The sequence below is a fragment of the Rhinolophus hipposideros genome (genome assembly GCF_964194185.1).
Source record: "Rhinolophus hipposideros genome assembly, chromosome: 18".
NCBI classification, from domain to species: Eukaryota; Metazoa; Chordata; class Mammalia; order Chiroptera; family Rhinolophidae; genus Rhinolophus; species Rhinolophus hipposideros.
The window spans coordinates 51,680,136-51,706,370 of record NC_138064.1 but is presented as its reverse complement, the minus strand read 5'-3'; the positions used below and the strand labels follow the sequence as shown (position 1 = coordinate 51,706,370).

General features: G+C 36.9%; 1 protein-coding gene across 1 annotated transcript in view; it reads right to left on the bottom strand.

Annotated features, from left to right (window-relative positions):
• Positions 1-605: 605 nt before the first annotated feature.
• The window catches only part of NME8 (NME/NM23 family member 8), a gene marked incomplete at both ends in the record, with an annotated part of 52,449 nt that continues 26,819 nt past the window's right edge, over positions 606-26,235 (bottom strand). Inside the window, 8 exons of the mRNA XM_081079721.1 lie at positions 606-834; positions 1,463-1,607; positions 2,185-2,336; positions 5,371-5,478; positions 6,177-6,321; positions 10,353-10,528; positions 22,148-22,332; positions 25,936-26,009. Coding sequence (XP_080935847.1) covers positions 606-834; positions 1,463-1,607; positions 2,185-2,336; positions 5,371-5,478; positions 6,177-6,321; positions 10,353-10,528; positions 22,148-22,332; positions 25,936-26,009 — 1,214 coding nt within the window. The remainder of the gene's footprint in view (positions 835-1,462; positions 1,608-2,184; positions 2,337-5,370; positions 5,479-6,176; positions 6,322-10,352; positions 10,529-22,147; positions 22,333-25,935; positions 26,010-26,235) is intronic.

Here is a 26,235-nt window from a genome sequence, read left to right as displayed (position 1 = left end):
TATATAAGACCGGTCTTATTTTATTATAAGAACGGGTCTATAATATAATATAATATAATATAATATAATATAATATAATATAATATAATATAATATAAATACTGGGTCTTATATTAATTTTTGCTCCAAAAGACACCTTAGAGCTGATGGCCCGGCTAGGTCTTATTTTCTGGGAAACACGATAATATTGTATTTATATTATCATATGTAACCCACAGTAGTTAGTAGGTTCCAAGTTTCCAAATACTTAGTGAATATAGTTAAGGCTGCTGAATGACACCTTGGCAATTCAAAGTGGAGAAATGGAGGGAAGTCAAGGAGAGGGACTGCCTGAGACTGTCATTGTGATGGCACAAACGGCGTGAGACCAATGCTTGCAAACCCAAGGGTATCGGGCTTGTCTCACTGTCTCCCAGGTCTCCGGTATCTGCAAGTCTTGTCTTTGACATTTCAAGGCTGCTATGGAACAGTATAGTGTGTCTGTCAGGAAATAAAGTTTAATTCAGGAATATGGATAAAGTTCTGGTCTTTTCAGAACAAACTTGTCCTAAACCCAGTCACTATAACAACTAAAGAAAAGGAAATAATTAAAAAGGTACTGTCCTTTAGTCTTCCTCAGAATTCTCAGGAACAAACATTCTATTGATAGTCTCTGTTGCCTCATAGGCATTAGATGATCCATGGACAGCATTTTTCAAAATACTTTGTCCAAATCTGGCTCGGATAGAGTCTGGGGACAATAGTTTTGCTTCATCTGGGTCTGTGGGACCCATCAATCTTCTCCAGTCTGAAATAGCATTCCACTTCGTCAGAACCATGACCAAAGATGGAGCCCTGCAAATAACAATGTTTCAGAAGACTTGGGATATTTACAACTGCACAGATTGCATACATGGCTGAAGACAGAATGCAACAGTTTGAAGCAGAGAGCTTGTCTTTATTCTTTGTCCTTATCAGTGAGATTTTGTGCTTGCTTTTTTAACTTAATTTCTTCCTCTTCCAACAGGCTTTTTTGTGCTAGAAAAATACTGTAGTTTAATTGTAGGGATATATGCCAGGCACTGTTCCCAGTACTTTCAAAGTCTCAAGTATTTAGTCCTCACAACAAGCCTATGAGGTAGGTATTATTATTATCCTCATTTTACAGATAAGGAAACTATCGCACAGATAAACTATGTTGGTAAGCAGGGATTTAAACCCAGATAACCTCTGTATCTAATGTGAAGACCTAAAGAAACAGAGGAAGGAGAGAAGGAAGGGAAGAAAGGAGGGAAGGAGGAGAGAAAGGAAACTATGGAGGAAAGAAAGGAGGTAGAAAAGAAATGAACCCCAAATATGAACAGGGTGCCTCTTCATGAATGGAGTTACGTGGAATGTTTTAATTAATTTTTACATTTTTCAAAGTTTCTACAATGAACATTTACTACTTTATAATGCAAAGAACTATATGTCAGAAACTTACTCAGATAACATTTTCAATATATCTTTGTAAAAGTGTTTTTGTTTTATTTTAAAATAGATTGTGTCTGCTTGCTCTTTATTTAGCAGCAATTCTTTCATTTGTGTTATTTCAAATCCATTCTCTTTAATAAGGTTGAAGATCTCCTCTAGGGAAAACAGATATTTGTTAATCATACAGATTGCCTTCACTTTTGCTCCATATTCAAGTAGCTAGAAATTACTAAGGGAAGTAATAGTTTTACTTGCATACTATGATTTAATACCAAAACCATGCTAAACTAAACTGAACTTAAAAAGTACCAGACTGACATTCAGAAAAACTTTAATATGTTAATGTAGATGTTCGAGCTCTGAGATCCATCTTTCCAGAAACCACTGGAAACATCTACTAGACTTTAAAAGTGTGAGAGGTGGGGATCTGCTCCTGTGCTAAAAGTGAAGATATATTTTCATCTCCGGGCTACAAATGCCAAGGAACTTCATTCTAGACATGGATTGACAGGGAGAGCCAATATGAACTCTTCGTCCTGAAGTAGCAGGGCACCACTGAGGGAATTAAATAAAACAAATCTTGTCAAAATCTCACCAGCAGCCTAAACATTGAGGGCTACATCCTGGATTTGAGGTTTTCATTGCATTATTCTTTCAACTTTTCTGTAACTTGAAATTTTTCATGAAATTAGGCGAAACTGTATACATTAGGTTTTACTTTTAAATATTTACCTCTTTGTTCATGTGTTACATGAGGTTTAATCAGTCCTAAAACATTTTGAGGCGGAAAGAAATACTCTATTTCCTTTTTAGCAGCTTCTAACGAAGCACTTCCATACAACTGGTTGATAGGTAAACTTTCCATTGCAAATTGTACACATAAACTTTGGAAAAAAATCAAGTTAAAAACTGTTATAGCATAACGTAACATAACATAACAGAATGCAATATAACACCATATAAGTGTTCAAAAGTTATCAAGCAATAACAAGTCACGCTGATGTAGGCATTGTGCAAAGGATGTTGTTCCAGGACGGCTCGGGCATGCTACTTCCTTCCAAGGACATAACAGTCATTAGGAATACTTAAATAATTCTGATAATGGATGCTGCCTGAATGAAGGATAACTGAATGAAGGAATGGATGACCTCGTGCAGGGACAAAGCACAGAATATAGAATCCTGGCTGCACTGTTTGCTAGCTATGTGACATTGAGCAATTACTTAATTTCTCTATGCGTTAGTTGTCTCAGATATGAATAAGATAATAAAACCCATTTTGGAAGGTGCTTTTGAGAATGTAATCAGCTGATGTATTTGAAATATATGGTACATATTAAGCTCTCAATAAATATTCTTATCCCTCCTTTCACCACTAAATATTATCAAGCACTAGAAATGGCACTTGACTCTATACCAAACTATAAACATTAAATCCACGAGACACTACAGTAGAACCCCCCCAACCCCCCACTCCCCATAAGCAGAGAAGCAACAGAAGAGGAGCCTACAGGACACTAAAGGGACAGAAGTGATGTTGATGGTGCTGGACAATCCATGTCAGGTTAGACAATGTATTCTGTTTCTACTTCTATGTTCTATTTCTATATGTATACATGTATATACATATATATGTATATGTGTATATATATATATATGTATCTTAAATCAATTGTTCCTTAATAATTTTTTAGTTTCCTTTTTTTCTATCTATGCATATTTTAATAGAGGAGATGCTCGTTGCTCATTGCATTTTCTGTCGGTTACACAGTCCTGAGCACCCAACCCCCGAAATCCAGCCATGGTGAATAATGTCCCTTCCTGTTAAGAGAGCAACATCACTGGAAATTTGGCTTTCTGTCCTCAGCTTCAACACCTTCTTGCCTCTCTGCTTTAAGTAATCCATTCAGATTTGCTTTTTACCATACCCAACCTGACCTTCCCACTCAGGCCTTGGCTGTTCTCACACCTATAATTTGGACATACTTGCAGCCTAAACCCTTGGAACATGTGCTTGTCAGGGATGGAGGACATGCACATCGAATGATGAACACAGCCTAAACCCCCAGCAGCATTTACTCCATTCAATGCAGAGAACTATATTCAGCCCCTCTGTTATGCTATTAGACATGATTATTGGAAAAAGTTTGTGTGTCCGTGAGTGTGTGTGTGTGTGTGTGTGTGTGTGTGTAACAGAAGAGTATCTATATATCTGTTATGCAGGTGCCTGTATTTCAGATTAAGCAATGCAGAGTGTAGAATCTCATACCCAAGTGCAGAAAAGGGACAGAGCTCTGGTGAAAGTTTTCTAAAAGAATCTGAAAGACCCAGGTGGAGCCAAGAAAACTGGAAAAGTGGGGACCAGTAAAAAGTAACATTCAGGATGACTTGGGAACTTGGCAACTGTGGGGGCAGAGCCAGGAGAGCAGTTTCCAGGCTCACGGCCTCACGTGGAAAGGTGCTGGCTCGGGTAGTAAATGGCCATCAGCTGCGATTGGCTGGCCATCAGCTGTGGCTAGTTGGCCGTCAGCTGTAACCAGTGAGCCATTGGCCACTAATATAACTGCCGTGGCTGCGCTAGCAGAAAATGGGAGCTAGCAAGAGGATGGTGGCTGAGCTGGCAAGCGCGATTGCAGCTAGCGAGGGGAGTTGGTCAGTTGGCAGCAAAGCGGACAGCAGGTCGCACATCATGTGAATCCAGTCTCCAGTGAGACTAGTGGTGTGACTCCCCTACCTATGGCTCCGTGGGTGTTCCTTTTTGGCCTCACCACATCCTGCATTCTTACGTGGGGAGCGGGAGCTGAGACCCCGCCTGACACCCTGCATGACAGCAACAGAGAGATCATAAGGGCTCTGGAGGCGAATCCTTACTATCACAGTGGCTGGAGGGAACTCGGTGTCTTCCCCTAGAGAACATGGCTCTGTGCAGGTACACTACCTCCATACTTGGAGCCACAATTTCTCGAAGAGTGTGCCTATAGGCATAGGCCTTGTGTTGATGGGCGTTCCTCTCTCTCATGCTATGCTTTCCATTCTATGCTACATTTCATTAAGAGGTTCTGTGGCACTCGGCTCACATCATTTACAGTGTCCAACCAACATTATCCTTGATAGTTATTTTCTGGCTAAATAAGGGATAGAATGTATCCATTCAGGACAAGTCATACTCAAGATATCTAACCCAACAGAAACCATTTCAACTTTTATATGAGTGATGTTTTGTAAGTATTGTTTATTGTGTAAACTTGTGTCAAGTTTGCTTGGCCTAATACAGCATCTCTATTCTTGCTCACCTGAAGGGAAGGCCTTTCTTCCCCTGAGTTGAATCCTATCCTGCAATTGGTATGAAGAATTCAAGAGAAATGCAATGCGGTTAGTTTCCATCAACTACATCCCAAGAATGGAGATAGTATCCCCATCTTCCAGGTAATACCAAGCCCGACGGTTAAGATAAAAAAATATTTAGAGTGCCCTCTATGTGCCAGGTAACATGCCATGTTTTGAGTTGATTACAAAGTTTAGGTGATATCTAAGATTCATCAGTAAACTAACTTAGAAATGGCTGCCCCCGAATTATAGACTACATATTAAATTAGTCATTGTCTTAAAATGCTTATGATGATCAACTAAAGAACCTGCAGCTGTCATCATACCTTTTCCAAGAGAATTTCTCTGAAATGTGGATAGGGCTGGTATTTCTGCCAAGAGATGGCCTTCTGGCTGGGTATCCACCACTTTCTTCCCAGCTCCCAACCAAGCAACCCACAATCTTCTCTTGAAAAGCCTTAGCTGTATTCAGGCTTATACAGGGTAGCCCACTCCTGACCCAGGACAAGAGCTGTTTCCTGTACCCCATATCCAAAAAGAAATTATAATGGCTCCCATAAAAATAGTTTGGGACCTATGATATGAATCCTACCTCTCTGGAAGATATTCTTTAGCTTCTTCAACAGTACTTGGTCCAATTAATGCTTTCCAATGTTGTAAACCATTATCTCTTAATAAAACAAGGGCTAGAGATGGACCACTGTTAGAAAATAAAAAAACAAAGTTAATAAAAGTATGGCTCAATAGCTAATTATATATATGTAATACAAGTGCCTATGTTAAATAGACTACAAAAAGTCAAAATAATTCTTTTATCCAGAGTCTGAAATATATTCCCATTGGTGTATTCTTAAGAGCATATCTGTTAAAAGATGGAAGCACAAAAATGAAGGGAAAAGAAGGACCTTGGTTCTGAAGAGTTGTTCCTATATTGTTCCCATGCTCCTGCTGATTTATATACCCTTGCGGGATTTCTGTCCCAGCTGCTATTTCACTCACTCTTCTAGAAACCTAATAGATTTCTTGCATCTCATTCCTTTCATTGAACTAGTGGTCTTTAGGATTACCAAAGCCCTTGAGAATCAATCAGTTCTCTGCTTGGACTTGATGATGTTGCACACTCTGGATTTCTGGCATTCCACTCAACTGAGCTCCAGCAACTACACCTGGGACCTTTCCATTGTTCCAATAACAATTTCAAGAGGACCAGAGAAGACAGAAAGTTGAGCAGAGAGTTGACAAAGTTGAGAGATTGGCAAAGAAGCAGACTCAGCAAATGTTTACAGAATTGAGAGAACTGGCAATTTGAACAGAAAGCAGGTTAACAGAAGATTTAAATGATTCAAAAGTAAATCAGACTGTGCTTTCTACACCTAAAATCTACTGGTGTAAATTTACCTGGTCATGTATTCTATAAGATTTTCAAAATAATCTTCATTTTTATGTTCTTTGCATAGTGTTTGAGCTTCCTCTTTTGATAATACTATTTGTCTTTGCATCAGTATTTTGAAGCCTTCATCTTGAATAATATTCAAAACATCCTCTAAATAAAAGTCACATGATACACTTGAAACTCCTAGGTTATTGGTTACATATACAATATAGAATGTATTATCATAAGGGCATGTAATGTATTTTACTCTAATATGAAATTTTAAAATTTGCAAAAATAGCTCATTAGATTTTAACTTAAGGTGAACAATATTTTTAAGATATCAAATTATGATGCTATTTCCAATTTTTCATGTCATAAGAATCATACAGATACACACATACACACACAAACACACAGCGGTATCTCATTAGCAAACATTTTCTATACTATATACTTTGTCTCTAAGATTGGAATCAAGACAAGGCTATTCCCTCTCACCACTTCTACTCAACATCATACTGGAAAACCTAGAAAGTGAAATAATGCAAGAAAAGGAAATAAAGAGTCTATCGATGGGAAGGAGCAAATAAAATTGTCTTTGTTCACAAATGACATGATTGTCTATGTAGAAAATCCCAAAGAAACAACAACAAAACTCCTGGAACTAATAAGAGACTATTATAGCATACTTGCAGGTTACTATTAACATACGAAAGTCAATGACTTTCCTATATACCAACAATTAACATTGGAATTTGAAATTTAAAACAATAGCATTTACATTAGCACACAAAAAATGAAATACATGAGTAGAAATCAAACAAAATATGTACAGAACCTAAAAGAGGAATACTACAAAACTCTAGTGAAAGGAATCAAAGATCTAAATAAATGGGAATATATTCATTGTTCATGGATGGGAAGACTCAAAATTGTTAAGATACCAATTCTTCCCATCTTGAACTCTAGGTTCTACGCACTCCCAATCAAAAGCCCATCAAGTTACTTTGTGAATATGGATATTGTCAAACAGATTCTAAAGTTTATATGGAAAGGCAAAAACCCAGAATAGCCAACTAAAGATTGAAAGAGAAAAACAATGTTGGAGGACGGACACTACCCACTTCAAGACTTACTAAAAAACTACAGTAATCAAGACAGTGTGGGATAGGCAAAAGAATAGACATATGTATCAATGGAACAGAATAGAGAACCCAGAAATAGACCCACATGAATACAAACAACTGGTCTCTGACAAATACGTGAAGGTAATACTGTGGAACAATGCTAGCCTTTTCCACAAATGGTGCTGGAACAACTGGACATACATGTGGAAAAAAATAATCTAGACAGATCTAATACCTTTCATAAAATATAACTCAAATGGATTATAGATCTAATTGTAAAATATCAAACTATAAACTTTCAAAGATAAAAGTAGAAATTCTAGGTGACCCTGTGTTTGACAATGATTTTTTTAGTTTAAACGCTAAGAGAACAATTCCAACAAAACAAAACAAAACAAAACAAAACAAAAACCTAAGTTGGACTATATTAAAAATAAAAACTTTTTGGTGAAAGACACTGTTTAAAAAACACAGAGCCAAAAACCTGGAAAAATATTTGCAAACCACATATATATAAAGAACTTGTATTCACAATATACAAAGAACTCCTATAACTCAACAATAAGTTTTAAAAATTAACTCAATTAAGAAATGGGCAAAAAAATCTGAAGAGACACATCACCAAAGAAAGAGAAGTTAGCATATGAAAAAATGCTCAGCATCATCTGTCATTAAGGAATTGTAAATTAAGATCACTATGCGATACCATTACATCCTTATTAGAATAGGGGGAAAAATCTAAATAACCACTTGTTGGCAAGGATGTAGAGCAAAAGGAACTCTCATTGATTGCTGTGTGGAATGGAAAATGGTACAGCCACTTTGGAAAGCATTTTGACAGTTTCTTACAAAACTAAATGTAGTTTAACCATATGATCCAGTACTCATGCTCCTAGGTATTTATCCAATTGAATTGAAAAACTTATGTCTACACATGGAAAAAACAAACATTGTATACGAATGCCTATAGTAGCTGCTTTATTCATAATAGTCAAAAACTATTTTGACTGTTTTAGGGCAGTGATTCTATTCTGTAGGGTACTATAAAAGGGATATGTAATATTATGCACTGATTAAAAACCATAAGTACAAAACAAAGAGTGAAACTTAATGTACACTATGGACTTGAGTTAATAAAAATGTATCAATATTGATTCATTAATTGTAAAAATATACCACAATAACATAAGATGTTAATGGGAGAAACTGTTAGGCCGGCACAGGGGAACTCTGTACTATCTTTACTGTGTTTCCCCGAAAATAAGACCGGGTCTTATATAGAGAATGTCTTATTTTTTCATGTACAACAATCTACATTTATTAAAATACAGTCATGTCATCTTCTGGAACATCGTCATAACGTACTAAATCCATCCATCTGGCTGACGATCTTAACTGGGGATTATTTTTTAGGTAGGTCTTATTTTCAGGGAAACAGGGTATTAATTTTTCTGTAAATCTACAACTGTTCTAAATTATAAAGTCTATTGACTTAAAAAAACATGTACATATCAAAAAAAGATTTTAAAAGGCAAACAGAACATTCCAAAAAAGAAAACTCAAGGCCCAGATAGTTTTATCGATAAATTCCGGTAACCATTTAAGAAAGATGTAATATCAATTATACACTATGTCTTACAGAAAATAGAAGAGAAGCAACTACTTCCCATCTCGTTTTATGAGGCCTGCATTACACTGACACCAAAACAAGATAAAGACTTTACAATAAAAGAAAACAAATAGCCCTCATGAATATAAGCATAAAACTCCTCAACAAATTATTTAAAAATTAAATCCAGAAATATGTAAATTGGACAACATACAACAATTAAGTGTGGTTTATCTAGAGAATGCAAGGCTAGTTCAACATTCAAATATCAAAGTAATTGTTATATTATCAAATTGTAGAAAAAAATAAATACATCAGTAGATACAAAAAAAATATTTGAGAAAATACAACATCCATTCAAAAACCGCACCAAACTAGGAATAGGTGGAAATTTCCTTAATTTGATAAAGAATATATAGAGCTAACATTGTACTTAATTGTAAAACACTGAATGCTTTCTCTATAAAGTCAGGAACAGGCAAGTGTGTCTACTCTTACCTCTCCTATTAAACATCCTACAAGAAGTTCTAGCTAGTCAGTCAAATGAGGCAAACAAAAATTAATTAATTGATTAATTAATTAAATGGTATACAAATTAAAAAGGAAGAGATAAAACTTTCTTGATTTGTCAATGATATTTTGTCTATATCATTGGTTCTTGACTAGAGATTTTGTCCCCAAGGGTGCCTTTGTTGGTTGTCACAACTGGGAGTAGGGGGGATGCTCCTGGCATTTAATGAGTAGAGGCCAAAGGTGTTGTAAACTTTTTACAATGCACATGACACAACCTCCCTCAAAAAAGAATTATCTAGCCCCAAATGTAACTCAGTCTGAGGTTGAAAAACCCTGGTCTATATAAAAATTTCCAAGGAGGCTATATCAAAGCTTCCAGAACTATGTGAGTTCAGCAAATCAAAGAATACAAGGTCAATACACAAATATCATTGTATTTTCATACACTAAGTATGAGAAAGAATTAATGCTGTGAATTTATGGTTTGTGTTCTTACTCTGCCATATTCACTCTGCTATGTGAGTATGGGATGAAGTTAAAAACCTTTTAAGTGCCGTGCACTTTATGCTTCTCATTTTATTCTTTTGAATTTTACACATGAAGAAATAGACTTGGTAAAATATATTTTTCAAATCACACTATTAATAAGGGGTTGACCCAAGTTTTGAATTAAGGCATTTCACACATGAAAGCTTCTAATCTTTATGTAATATTCCTGCCATGTTAAAATCTACTCTAACAAATTCATATGTTATAAAATACTTTGTAAACTCTTTACAAAAATGTTTTATTCATTATTATTGAGAAATTAGCAAATTAACAAAATTTCTTACTTCAGGTACTTTGTCTTCAAAGATAAATTTTAAAATAATATTTTTAATATAATTATACTAGGGTTTATTTAAATCTTATGTATGAAATACTTAAACAATTTAAACTTTGTTTATTACCTTTTCTTTTGTGAAAGAGATCTGGTCGAAGTAATGCCATTATTCTTTCTAATTTTACATTTTTCATACTTTTAAAATCAGGGAAGAAGATGTCAATAAACTTATTAACATTAGTTTTATTCTCTTCAATATCACAAAACTCAGATAGATGTTGTCTTTCCATATATTCTTGTAAACTGTTGAAATACAAAATATAACTTAAGATTATTAGAAGTGAAGTTTAATAATCCATGCAAGAAAAATAAAACTGATAATATATTCACAAATAATTTGGGGTTTACTAAAATACATAAAAAATTAATTATACATAAAGATAAGCTGTATCTTGAAATCTGAATCTGCGTTGGCCTAGTGAACTCTGCTCCCTCCACCCTGGTGACTCCTTGGGACCCCACCCCACCCAGCTTGCATACTGCCCAAGGCTCTTTCAGGTATCTGAGACTTACATGAGCCTGCAGGGGGAGGCAGGCCTCAGAGTGCCCTGGGATTTTTGCTGAGCTTCCCCAGGCCTGATACTGGTGGCAACTGGCTTTGATTCACAGCATGCCCTCATGCACGTCCAGGCCAAGCAAAAGCAATGACCAACAACAATTGCTTTGTAGCTCCTACCAGGTGGCCCCTGTCTTGTCACAATCAGCGGCTGATCTTGGCCTCCACAGAAGACCTTCCCAAATAGCCCAAAACCAATACACCCAGTGGCCAGCTTCAGACCACAACAGAGCACCACCCAATTAGCCTCACAAGCAGTACACTCAAAGGATGGTCTAAGTAGGCACCAGAGCCCACTGGGGTGAGTCCTGCTCAATGGGATCAGAACCACACAGCAGCTCATCTACTTTGGTCATGGCCAATCCTTACTGCCAGTTAGCCTGAGGGTCTATCCCACCCACTGGTATTCTAACAGCAATCAAAGCTCAACCACGATAGGAAAATACACACAACACAAACAAGGAACACTCTTAGAGCACCCAGTTCAAGTGATTAGGAAGATGTGCCACTGCGCCCCATAAGACACCTACTACATAAGGCCAAGACTAGAGGATGTAGCACATCTACTTAATACATAGAAACAGAGGGAGACAGACCAAAAACAAGGGGGTAAGGGAAGACAAATAAACATGTACCAAATGAAATAACAGGATAAAACTCCAGAAAACAACTAAACAAAATAGAGGCAAACAATCTACCAGAAACAAAGGTAAAAACATTCGTTATAAGGATGATCAAGAAACTTAGTGAGTTCTTCAACAAAAAGATGTAAGCACTAAAATAGGACATTAAAACCATGAAAAAGAACCAGAAATGAAGAATACAGAAACTTGGAGATCCAAGATGGCAGAAAAGATAAATGTTGTGCTTACCTCATCCCAGGAGTACATCAAAATTACAACAAAATTATAGAGCAATCAACATGGAGATCCATCTGAAGTCTAGCAGCAGAAAAGTTTTATAACTAAGGATATAAAGAAAAAGCCATATCGAGACTGGTAGGTGGGGTGGAGATGCGAAACGAGCTGGCCCCAAACCTCCATGTGGCACATGAAAATTGGCAGAGATATCTCAGCCACAGAGGTTCCCCATGGAGGAGCAAGGGACCCCAGCCCCACACAAGCTTCCCCAGGCCAGAATACTGGTGCCACGAAGAGGAGCCCCCACAAAGTTCAGCTGTGCAAAACAGTGAGGATTCCAACCATCCAGGTGGGACAGAAGGCTGAGAGAAACCTAGACATCCTCTTAAAGGGCCTGCACAGGCACTCAGCCTGTGCTCCAGCAGAAAGATGGTGACTCTGGGGGATTAGAGACATATGAGGAAAGACTGAGGTGTGTAACTACAGGGTGAGGACTGGCAGATAGTCCCCATTTTCCTTATGTGGGGCCCTTCTTCCATGCAGCTGGCAGGCAGGTGCCATCTTTCCTGAGTCACCCCCACAGGCCAAACCTGAATCTGATTGGTCTGGTGAGCTCCATTGCTCCACCCTGATGACTCACTGAGACCCTGCCTCAACAAACTTGTGTACCACCAGAGGCTTTATCAGCAGCGGAACCTTACCAGAACTGGCAGGTGGAGCAAGGCTCGTAATATCCTAGCTTTTTGCAGAGCTACCCCAGACCCAGTAATGGAGGTAGCCATCCACAGTTTGCAGCGTGGCCTCTCCCATGTGCCTCCAGGTACAGCACAGGCAGCAACCAACTGTGGATCACTTTGTAGCTTCTACCAGGTACTACCTCGCCAGTCAAAGGCATTGGGTGACCTGGGCCTGTACTGGAGCCCCTCCCAAGAGGCCCCAGAACCAACATACTTAGAGGTTGTCTTCAGACCCCAGCAGAGCACAACCCAATTACCCTCACAAGCAGCACACTAAAAGGGCAGTCTCAAACAGGCACCAGAGCTAATTGGGGTGAACCCTGCTCCATGGGGTAAGCTCCTCTGTACAGCAGCCCATAAGCTGTGGATGGGGGCAAACCCCACAGCCAGTAAGCCTGAGGCTTAATGCGACCAACTAATATGCCAAAAGCAGTCGAGGCTCAACTATAACAGGAGAGTACACACAACCCACAAAAGGGATACTCCTGGAGCAGCTGGTTTAGGTGATCAGGGAGACTGTGCCACTGGGCCCCACCAGATTCCTACTACGTAAGGCCCCCCAACAAGCCTGGGAAACATAGCAGCCCTACCTAATACATAGAAACAAAAACAGAGAGGCAGCCAAAATAAAGAAAAAAAGAAATATGTCCCAAATGAAAGAATAGGAGAAAACTCCAGAAAAAGAACTAAACAAAATGGAGTCAAGCAATTTACCAAATACAGAGTTCAAAACAACGGTTATAAGAATGCTCAAGGAACTTAGTGAGAATTTCAACAAAGAGATAGCAAGCATAAAAAAGACATAGAGACCATTAAAAAAAACAGTCAGAAATGAATAACACAATAACTGAAATGAAGAATGCACTAGAAGGAATCACCAGCAGTCTAGATGAAACAGACGATCGAATCAGTGATTTGGAAGACAAGGTAGCAGAAAACATCCAAAGAGAACAGTAAAAAGAAAAAAGAGATCCAAAAAAATGAGGACAGTTTAAGGAGCCTCTGGGACAACATCAAGTGTACCAACATTCACATCATAGGGCTACCAGAAGGAGGAGAGAGAGAGAGCAATGAATTGAAAACCTCTTTGAAGAAATAATGACAGAAAACTTCCCTAACCTGGCAAAGCAAGTAGACACACAAGCCCAGGAAACACAGACAGTCCCAAATAAGATGAACCCAAACAGGCCCACACCAAGAAACATCGTAATCAAAATGCCAAAGGTTAAAGACAAAGAGAGACTCCTAAAAGCAGCAAGAGAAAAGCAGGCCAGAAGGGATTGGCATGAAATATTCAAAGTGATGAAAATCAAGGACCTACAACCAAGATTACTCTACCGAGCAAAGCTATATCTTAGAATCAAAGGACAGATAAAGAGCTTCCCAGAGAAGCTAAAGGAATTCATCACCACCAAACCAGTGTTACAAGGAATCTTAGAGGGACTTCTTTAAGATATATATATAATCAATAATATGGTTGATTATATATCAATAATATGCTTATGTATATGTACATAAGTACATATCTATCAAAAATTACTGTCATATATATTACCATATTGTTGATTATATATCATTATTGATATATAATATATTATTGATATATAATATATATATCAATGTTGATATATTGATATATAATATATTGATATATAATCAATAATATAGTAATATATATATATAACTACGTATCTATCAACAATTACTTTCAATGTAAATGGATTAAATGCTCCAATCAAAAGGTAGCAAGGCTGAATGGATAAGAAAACAAAACCCTTACATATGCTATCTACAAGAGATTTTCAGATTGAAAGACACACAGACTGAAAGTAAAAAAGTGGAAAAAGATATTTCATGAAAATGGAAACAAACAAAAACAACAACAACAAAAATCTGGAGTAGCAATAGTTATACCAGAAAAAATAGACTTAAAAACAAAGACTATAACAATGGACAAAGAAGGACCCAGTAATCCCACTTTTGGGTATTTATCTGAAGAAACCCAAAAAAGATCATTCAAGGGGATGTGCTCATCCATATGTTCATTGCAGTATTTACAATATCCAAGATATGAAGGCAAACTGGGTGTCCCTGAATGGGTAAAAAAGAGGTGGTAAATATATACAATGAACTATTACTTAGCCATAAAAAAGAATGAAACCTTTCCATCTACAACAACTTGGATGGATGTAGAGGATATTGTACTGGGTGTAGTAAGTCCGACAGCAAAAGACAAAAGTCATGTGATTTCACTTATAAGTGGAATCTAAAGAACAAAACAAATAAACAAACCAAGCAGAAACAAACTCATAGATACAGGGAACATTTTGATGGTTTGCAGACAAGGAGGGGTTTGGGGTTGGGTGAAAAAGAGGAAGGGATTAAGCAGTACAAATTGGTAGTTGCAAAATAGTCATGGGGATACGTAAAGCACAAGGAATATAATCAATAACATGGTAATAACTATGTATAGTGCCCAGTGGGTACTATTGAGTAACTATCATGTACACCTGAAACTAATACAATATTGTACTTTAGCTATATTTTAACAAAAATATTTTTTAAAAAACAATCACAAATACACAACCTAACATTACATCTTAAAAAACTAGAAAAAGAACAAATGGAACCTAAAGTCAACAGAAGGAAGGAAATAATAAAAATTAGACCAGAATTAAGTTACTGCAACAAAGAGCTCGTTCTTTGAAAAGATTTATAAAATTGACAAACATCTGGCTAAACTCATTAAGGAAAAAAAGAGAAAAACACAAATAAACAAAATCAGAAAGAGGAGAAGTTATGATGGATACCAAAGAAATGCAAAGAATACTGTAAAGGACTATATGTCACCAAATTTAATAACCTAGAAGAAATGTACAAGTTTTTAGAAATACATAACCTTCCTAGACTGAATCACAAAGAACTGGAAAATCTAAATAGAACGATCAACCGTAAGGAAACTGAAACAATCATCTAAAACCTCCTCAAAAGCAAAAGTCCAGGACCAGATGGCTTCACGAGTGAATTGTACTAAACATTCAAAGAGGATTTAATACCTGTCCTCCTCAAACTCTTCCAAAAACCAAAGAAGAGGCAGTACTTCCTAACTCATTTTATGAGGCCAACATGACTCTCATACCAAAACCTGATAAGGATAACACAAAAAAAGAAAACTACAGATCAATATCTATGATGAATACAGATGCAAAAACAGAATACGAGCAAATAGAACACAATATATTAAAAAGGTTATATATCACAATCCAGTAGCATTCATTACAGGGGCACAAGAATGACTCAATGTAATGCAAATTGATCAAGGTGATCAATAAAATAAAAGATAAAAATCATATATCAATAGATGCAGAAAAAGCATTTGACAATATGCAATATCCATTTATGATTAAAACGCTTAACAAAATGGGTATAGAAGGAAAGTACTTTAACATAATAAAGGCCATATACAACAAACCCTCAGCTAATATAATACTTAATGGTGAAAAGATGAAAGCTTTTCCTCTCTGATCAAGAAAAACACAGGGATGTCCCCTCTCCCCACTGTTATTCAACATAGTATTGAAAGTCCTACCATAGCTGGAGTAATTAGACAAGAGAAACAAAAGACATCCCTTTATGCAGACAACATGATCCTTTATACAGAAAACCCCAAAGTCTCCATTAAAAAAACTGTTAGAAACAATAAACAAATACAGTAAAGCTTCAGGATACAAAATCGATGTTCAAAAATCCACTGCATTCCTACATACTAACAATAAAATTTCAGAAAAAGAAACGAAAAAAACAATGCCTTTTCTAATTGCAACAAAAAGAACAAAATACCTAGGAATAAACTTAATGCAGGACTTATACACTGAAAACTACAAGAAATTCTTAAAAGAAGTTGAAGAAGACACAAAGAAATGGAAAGATATTCCATGTTCACAGAGTGGAAGAATCAATATAGTTAAAATGGCCACATTGCCCAAAGCAAAACATAGATTTAATGCAATCCCCAAGAAAATCCCAATGACATTTTTTTAAAGAAATAGAACCAAAAAATCATCATATTTGTATGGAATCACAGAAGATCCTAAATAGCCAAAACAATCCTGAGAAAAAAGAACAAAACCAGAGGTATCACACTCCCTGACTTCAAATTATACCACAAAGCAACAATAATCAAAACAGCATGTTATTGGCAGAAAAACACACAGACCAATGGAACAAAATTGAGAACCCAGAAATAAATCCACATGTATTTAGGCAGATAATTTTTGACAAAGGAGCCAAAAACATACCATGGAGAAAAGAAAGCCTCTTTAATAAATGGTGCTGGGAAAACTGGAAAGCCATGTGCAAAAGAATGAAACTAGACTGCTATCTGTCACCATACATCAAAATTAACTCAAAATGGACCAGAGACCTAAATATAAGACCTGAAACAATAAATTGCATAGAAGCAAGCATAGGTACTAAACTTATGGACCTTGGGTTCATAGAGGATTTTATTAATTTCACTTCAAAGGCAAGGGAAGTAAAAGCAAAAATAAATGAATAGGACTATATCAAAGTAAAAAGCTTGTGCACAGCAAAAGAAACTATCAATGAAATGAAGAGGCAGCCAACCAAATGGGAGAAGACAATTGCAAACAATACCTCTGATAAGGGGCAAATATCCAAAATATATAAATAACTCATACAACTCAATAACAAAACAAAACCAAAAAAATGGAATCCAATTTAAAAAATGGGCAGAGGACCCGAACAGACACTTCTCCCAAGAAGACAAACACACAGCCAACAGATATGTAAAAAATTGCTTAATTTCACTAGCTCTTAGGGAAATGCAAATCAAAACCACAACGAGATACCACTTCACACCTGTTAGAATGGCTATTATCGGTAAGACAAGCAATAATAAATGTTGGAGAGATTGTGGAGAAAAGGAACCCTCATACACTGCTGGAGGTAATGTAAATTGATAGAGCCACTATGGCAAAGAGTATGGGGGTTCCTCAAAAAATTAAGAATAGAATTACCATATAACCCAGCAATACCTCTTCTGGGTATCTACCCCAAATGTCTGAAAACATTTATCCGTAAAAATATATGTACCCCTATGTTCATTGAAGCATTACTCACAGTAGCCAAGACATAGAAACAACTGAAGTGTACTTTGATAAATGACTGGATAAAGATGATGTAGTACATATACAGAGGAATATTACTCGGTCATAAGAAAAGATGAAATACTGCCATTTGCAACAACATGGATGGATCTTGAGACTATCACGCTAGGCGAAATTAGTCAGACAAAAAAGTAGAGAACCATATGACTTCACTCATATGTGGGATATAAAACTGAAAGCAACAAATAAGACAAACAAACAACCAAAAACTCAGACACAAACAACAGTTTAGTTGTTACCAGAGGGTAAGGGGGGCAGGGGGGTGGTAGAACAGGGTAAAAGGGATCAAATATATGGTTATTGGAGGAGAATTGACTCTAGGTGGTGAACACACAATGTGATATATAGATTGAAACCTACATAATTTTACTAATCAATGTCCAATAAATGTAATAAAAATTAAAAATAAATAAATACCAAAAATAGAACAGACATTTTCTATGGAGAGAGAAACACAATATATTATAGGAGGTAGGAATTGTTATTTTCACTCAATCATAAAGATTTAAAGCTGAAAGGGACCTTAGAGATCATCTAATTTTCCCCCCCAATCTTTGTATCCCCAGGACTTGGCACGTAGTAGGACTTTAATAAATATTAGATGAATGAAAAGATGCATAACAGAATTAATGAACGAATGAATGAATGAAGGCTGAATGAATGAACGAAGACTGCCAGAAACTGATACGGGCCAAGCGAGTAGCCCCTCCCAATGAAAAACTTTTTAAGTTTTCTTTCCTGTAGAAATTTTAAGTTTCCTTTTCCCTAATTTCTTAGCTCCTACACCCCTGCTTTTTAATTATTTTTTTAATCAGTTTCTTAATCTTAGGCAACGGATTGTTTTTAGCCTGAATCATAAGAAGTGTTTTTACTTTCTGCGTTAGATAATTACCCTGAAACTTGTGATTTATACTTGTTGATTGTAATCATTGAAGCCTAATGTTCTTTCCAACCCTTTCTGGGCCCAGCTCCTGGAGAACTGACGCCACCTGAGTGACCAGTTGAATGGCCACAGGCTCCATAAAAGCTGATGGATTTTCCATCACATAGCCACCCTGAATGAATTGCTTTAAGTTCTTCCCTTTAAGAAATTTATTAATTAAAATCTATTTTTCCTCGTTCATGGGCCTTGGGGATACAGATGATACCCCAGCAAGATTACCAGTCGCAACCAAAGAAGCCAGTACGGTCTTCCAGGCAGATCTCAAGACCCCTTCCTCTCATCTAAGATCAGATGGGCAAGAGTTCTGTGAATCCCAATAGGTATGGACAGCTCTACACCCCTACCCAACAGGAAGCAGACACAGAAGAAAAAACCTCCTGTCCCTCAAATTCCCATAGAGATTTTATGGGGATCATGTCTCTCAGGGGAAACCATGACAGGCAGTTAGAGATAGGCATTGCATTCCTGCACGTCCAACACAACCCACAGACTATGACTGCCCAAAAGACCTCCCCTCTCCGCCCAGAACTTCTCCTTTTCATTATAATTATCTACCCCTATGAGGAAACAAATGGGTACAAAATACCCAACTAGATTAGACCAGTCACTTGCACCTGCAAGTGACAGTAAAGGCCACAAGGACTTTAATTTCTCCTGGACCTCATTATACCATCATTAGAATATCATACATATGCTCAGAGTTCATTAATATCATTATAACAGACAGAATTCTGGAAAGGAATATGCACAGTCTAAAAAGATGAGGTAATAGCCTCTTGTCAATCACAGGTGTCAATCAAGTGGTCCCAGAGAGGAAGAGCCCATCCTAAAAAAGTAAAAAAAAAAGAAAAACCACCAAGTCCTCGCCAGCCAGCAACTTTTGAGCCACGCTTTTGCTCAGGCTCGTTCCTATACCTTTGGAGTGTATTTCGTCTTCTAATAATGACGCCCTTGAGCCACTGCCTTCTGCTCAGGCCCACTCCTATCTCTTTGGGAGTGTACTTTTTCTTCTAATAAACTGCTCTTTCACCACTTTATTTCTGTGTCTTATTCAATTCTTTGCTTGAGGTGCTAAGAACCTGGACACTGCACCAAGGAGGTCCTGCTCTTTGGAAACAAAACTGCTTTCATGAATGTAGCTAAGGAACCATACCTTCCTCTTCTGTAGAATGACTAGAAAGCAAAGATAGACAACATTGTCCTTTGAGTTCTTAGTACACAGACAGGCTGATCAAGGAGGCATATAAACAGATTAATATAAGTAATTGATAAAAAGACATCATGAATGAATTTGGAATCTAGGTGAAAAACACGGGTGCCTGTGTCCTGTTTTCCTGGTTTTCTCTCACTCATCCCCAGGCAGCCATTGGAGCAAGTGGGCCATCGTAGGCATGAAGGAAGTTTTCCTATGCCATGTAGGTTCACAAACTGTAAGTGTCTTTCTCTGCCAGGATAACCAACCTGACAAAGACTTGGGCCTGTGCTGCCCTGTGAGTAGCTCATGTTCATAGAAGGAGCCACCCATCACTCCCAGTCTAATTGCTCTGCTTTTTTGTTTTGTTTTGTTTATTTGAGTTTTTTGTTTGTTTTGCATTTCATTGTTTTATTTAACATTGTGGGGTTTTTTAAAATTAGTTTCAGGTATACAAAACAATGTAATAGTTAGACATTTACACCCCTCACAAAGTGATAACACCCTCCCCCAACTACTACCCCTCTGACATCATATATAGCTGTTACAGTTCCATTGACTCTATTCCCTATGCTGTACTCCATATCCTGTGACTATATATATAGCGTGTATATATATAATATATATAATATATAAAATATTATATATTATAATATATGTTATATATAATATATAAAGAAATATATTTATATATAAAATATATAAAAATATATTATATATATTAAATTATAGTTGACATTCAATATTATTCAGTTTCAGCTTCGGGGGATGAGGGAGAAGGTGAAGGGATTAGAAAGCACAAATTGGTAGCCACAATATTGCCATGGGGATACGAAAGAGAATTTGGGGAACATAATTGCTCTGCTTTTTAACTTGCCTTCTGCCCCATTCCCCACCACCAAGAGAAGAAGCTGAGGAGGCTCTGAGGTGGGGGAAGGGAGGTAGTAAAGAATAAAAGTGAACAAATGTGTAAATTATTCATGAGAGCTTTTGTCCTTGATCCTTTAGGTTCAGGATCTACTTAAAAGATGGTAGGCAGAAGTGCACAGCACCATTAATCCCTGCCTTCAGAACAAGTGCTGTGCAAACTGATTCCCAGACACAGGCTCTCCACCACTCTATGCTGCCTGTGACCAGTGCTCACAATAAATACCGGCCAAAGGCTAAGGGAATCTCTGAATTTAGAAAGAAAATGCTGAAGACTTTGCCCAAACAAGATTAACACCTCTCACCCCACACCCACCCTGCCAGTTGCGTAAATTGTTCCTCCTATTATGAGGGTATTGAACAACTGGAGACAACAGCTTCTCAAAGTTGGATATAATGGAGACTTAACTGAACAATAGCACCAAGGCAATACTGACTTCTTTATGTCACTTGCATTAATGAGTGTTTCACAGAACACTTTTTTTTAATGACTCAAAAATTCTGGTATGAAATATGGTATATTTTTGAGCCAAATTCTGCCCACCCAAACCTCCACTCTGACCACTTATTATCATTTTCCCTTAAACCTCTGAAAATAAGTACCACTGTTTACAAAGCCTCTGGCAGCAGATGATTTATTTTATGAATCCCTCTATCCCACTTAAAATTTGGAATAAATGATATTAGGGTCTCCTTGCTACCTGAAAAGCATGACATTGCTAGGTACCAGCAAATGTAGCTACTTAAGAAAAGCCATGCAATTCATTAATAAGACAACAAGGAAAGTTCTGGAGAGTCCCAGCCAAAAAATACAATGGAGATGGACTTCCCAGCATGAGGAGACACACATCACGAAGCCTCAAGACTCAGCTACTCTCACTGTGTTGCTGCTCACCCACTTTTCTTTCAGGCACAGCTCAGACAACGCTTTGTGTTAAACTCTGGATTTTCTGAGTCCTCAGAGGAATAAAAGGCACAAATAGCAGTGCATAAAACCAACATTCTCTAAATTACTTATGTTGCTTTTCAAATATTTAATACAACTACTTATTTCCTAGCAATGTATAACCACTAACTGCCTTAAGTGAAAGGGCAGAGTACACTTGATGTCTGTAGGACACAGGGAAGGACTGTAGAATGTGGGGAGATGGGAAAGGAGATGGGGTTGGGAGGGATTAGGCATAGTCCCAATCTACCCCTGGAGCCCCAGCCCATGAGGCCAGACTGGTGTGCCCAGCTGTAGGAAAACAAATGGAAAATGCTTCCCTTACTAATCCTCTTGATGGAAACATCAGGACAACACCAGCTTTGCTGAATATACAGTATTTTAGATCGACTAGAAGAAATAATTGTGGCTTCAACATAAAAACGTTTGTCTTTACATTTTGAGATATTTGGACATTACACTTCATTACCTACTAAGACATCATAAATGATAAATTCCTGGTCTCAAGCTACCTGTCCTGCTTCTTCATCACTGTAGATGTGGCCATCTCATGTTGATCCTCAGACAGTTCTTTAGATTCGGTCTCAGGATGAGGTACAGTTCCTTCCGAGGAAGGCTCTTGTTCATCTCTTTGAGATGTAATTAGAATATAGCTTAGGCCACTTGTCATTAAAAAAACAAAATCTTCAAAGTCAGGCTACAAAATAAAATGATAAATTGTTCAGGCTCCTGAAATGGATAAACTAACATGGCGGCCACTACCCAAGTCAGGTGGCCTCTTCCCTTTCATGATCAATGGGCAAGGAAATGGTATCCTTATAAATAAAGCTCCTATTAACAAACACATCATTGTTTTCCCAAAAATAAGACCTAGCCAGACCATCAGCTCTAATGCGTCTTTTGGAGCAAAAATTAATATAAGACCCAGTGTTATTTTACTATAATATAAGACCCAGTCTTTAATATAATTATTTTTTATATTATTAATTTTTGCTCCAAAAGACGCATTAGATCTGATGGTCTGGCTAGGTCTTATTTTCAGGGAAACACGATAGCAGGGATTGATCTTAAAGATGGTCTAATAACTATTCTCAAACTTTAGGATGTGTCTAAATCATTTGGAGGGCTTATTAAAACAGGTTTCTGGAGTCCAATTCCAGAGTTTATGATTCAGTAGGTTTAGGGAAGGGCCCAGGAATTGGATTTTTCTCAAAAGCTCCTGGGTGGTCTTAGTGCAGTTGGTCCAACCCCTTCCTAATGGCCAAAAGAGATGGTTTGTGTGGTGCAACAAATTTGAGTGCTGCAACAGCACTTTGTGTCATGACAAACATGTTCTGTGCTATCCAACATATGTGGCCATAAGCAGCTACTGAGCACTTGAAATGCGGCTAATGCAACTGAGACATTGAATTTTTATTTAATTTCAATGAATTTAAATTCAAATGGCCACATGTATGTAATGGCTACCATATTGGACAGTGCATCTGTAGGAGCTATGTCTCTTGATCCCAAGCCAGCATACAGCACTGCCTTTATCCTATTCCCCCAGGCAAGAGAGAATTAAAAAAAAAATAGCTTGAGAGAAAGGCCTTTGGGTACAGAAAGAATTAAAGCTTTCCTGTGAAGGGTATGACAAAGAGCCTTCAGCCTGGTATAAAAATCGATTAAGAAAGGCCTGGCTATTCCAGGGAGTCTTAGAGGACATAACATAAAGCGGTCTTCTCTCCAAAAGAGCACATCAGAACATCCACTTCTGCTCGGCTGCCACTACTTGTATTGGAGACCTCTCCCGAGTCGCAGCTTTGGCATCGCCACAATGTGGACACCAACAGGAACACTGGGAGCTTCTTTGGTTGGTCACACTTATTCATTTCCTTTTCTATAATGAGGGTGTAAAAGTTAAAGGAATCTACTGCATCTGAAAACATAGTGGCTATTTTTTTTTTTTTTACTTTCTTACCTGGTCTGCTATTCCACTATAGAAATCCCTTACTTGCTCTTCAGTGAGCATTCTCTTATCCTCTGCTTCTATGACATATCCTGCACCGATAATCTTCAATTAGAGAGCACGGTCAGATCCAGATATGTTGTGGGACCACATGTAAAACAAGTCAAGGACATTTGGTGCCCATGTTTAACAAACCAGCCAGACTTCAATGCATTTCATGTAAAGACCTCAGCACAATCCGTAGGGCACTAGGTTTGCAGAGGCTCAAAAATATATAAACAAAGAAGGCCCTTTCATGCCTCCTACTAGTTATGTTTCCACGGCTCAAACTAGAGACTTCACAATAGTTCTATTATTTAATTGAATTGTCTCAAAATGTGAAAAAAAACTTTTGAATTCCAAGGAAAGATATCACAGCTCTCTGAGTCATTCAAAAAGACATAAATTTACAAGCATTTCTTCACCATCTATTTTCAAAATAGTTTTAATTTTTTGTAAGAGTTTACTTTGTTGAGGCTATAAGTCATAATCTATTATATCTTGCTCTTTTAGCAGTAAAAATATCCAAATTATGGGGAAGGACAGAATTTAAGATTTAGCCATGCTTTGTCTTGAAGAAAATTTAATTTTAATTTAATGACAAATTCAGTTTGCATGTCACTCAAGTATAATAAAATATAACAAAGAGAAGTTTTGAGACAAATATGGAAAGTGCAATCAGGTACTAAATAATTAAATATAAGTGTAATCTGGGTCCTAAGCAACTCATTAATTACATTAAACAATACCAACAATTTGAGCTCAATTTGGTTTGGGAGTACCTAGCACCAAGTACCTCTACTTCTGTTGTGAAAGCGAGCCCTGTTCTGGTTCCCTACGCTCAGTTGATACAGCGGAGCTGTACTTACATCTCAGTGACCCCTCTCCTAACTGAAATTCCAATTTGAACAATTTCTAAATACTCAAATCATGTCTATAAAGTTACTTAGTGTCTGACAAAAGAAAGTAAAATCCAACGAACATTTAAACTTGATAACTTCTCCTTTAGAAGGTTGAAAAATGCAGTGTGTTCATTTTCCTTTTTTTCAAAACATTTTTTAAATTTTTTCTTTCCTGTTTGTTCTGAAGCCTTTTACTGTATTCCATAGAAGTGAGGTATTGAGGAATAATTCACATTTTTGAAATGTTGTTCAGTATGTCAAAACAAAAAATTCAGATGACTTAAATTGATATTAATAGTATTGGTGCAACTAAAGAACTATATAATTTTGAAAAGCTTCACTATTGTAGCTATTAAAACATATCAAAATAAGGAACAGTAAACAATGTGTATGCAATATGATTTTTGAAAATTTTATAAAGTATAAGCAAAATATGGGGGCCTAGGGTACAACCTGATGTCCCCCCTCTCAAATATACACCAGAATCAAGAGGGGGGGCTATACTTAGAGAGTCACATTAATTAAATCAAATCATAATTGGAAGAGAGAATATACGTACAATGACCCATGAACCATCTACTTTGATGTAGTTTAATCAATGCTGTTACAGCTAAAGAAAGAATGCATGACAGGAAATTTATCAAGAGATACCCAACCCTTCCTGACATAGCTCCCCATGTGATCTCCTCTATTGCACATGAAACATTCCTTCAAATTTCAACATAATTTTATTGTTTCAACACAAAGTCATTGTTCAGGACTCAGTAAACTATAGCCCACAGTCAAACTCTGGCCCACCACCTATTTTTGGAAATAAAGTTTATTGGAACATAGCCATGCCCATTTGTTTACATAATGTCTGGGGCTGCCTTTTCCATATGATGGCAGAGTTAAGCATTTGTGACAGAGTTCATATGCCCCACAAACCTGAAAATAGTTCCCACCTGGCCCTTTATAGAAAATGTCTGCTGACCTTTGGATTACAATGCAATTTTACTCTAAAAAAAATTTATTTTGGCTCTAAAGCAAAACAGTAAATGCTTCCTTAAGCTATAATGTATCTAAAAAGGACCATAAATTTGTGACAACATACAGATAATAAAGCAAGCTGATGTGAGCTTATAGAAACTTTGCATTGCTAATAATTCAACATGAAGAACGTCTGCTACAATCCAATATGAAAACTATAGTTTTTATCAATTATACTGCATGCTTGTTGGGCAGAATTATTTAAATTAGTTTGCTTGAGTAGGTCTAGCCTTTATAAAAATGAAATGTTCTAAGCCTTTAGAGGCACCAGAAGTTCATTATGTTCTATTTTACTCTACGTGATAAGCTTATCTCCAAATCGACAATTAAGGGGTTTTTATTTTATAATTAATTTAAACTATTATTGCAAAACATTACTTACTTTTTCTTTAATTTCTATACTTTTTCCAGTAAGCACAGCCTCGGGTTTGACAATAACAATATTGTATAGTTGGTCTAGGAAAAAATAAATAGAAGAATTTCATTTTATTGGCACCAACTCTAGATAATGAAGGATTTGGCAATTAAAACTGTAAACTACTAATGTGCAGAGACTTTTGTCCATTGACAGCTTTGCTCTTATTGTGGTATTTCAACTACCAAGAGTTTCTACTTAAAACCAAAGTGCAGTTCCTACATTTGCAAGCAGGAGAAACATTCAAAAGAGTTTGTAGTCAACAGC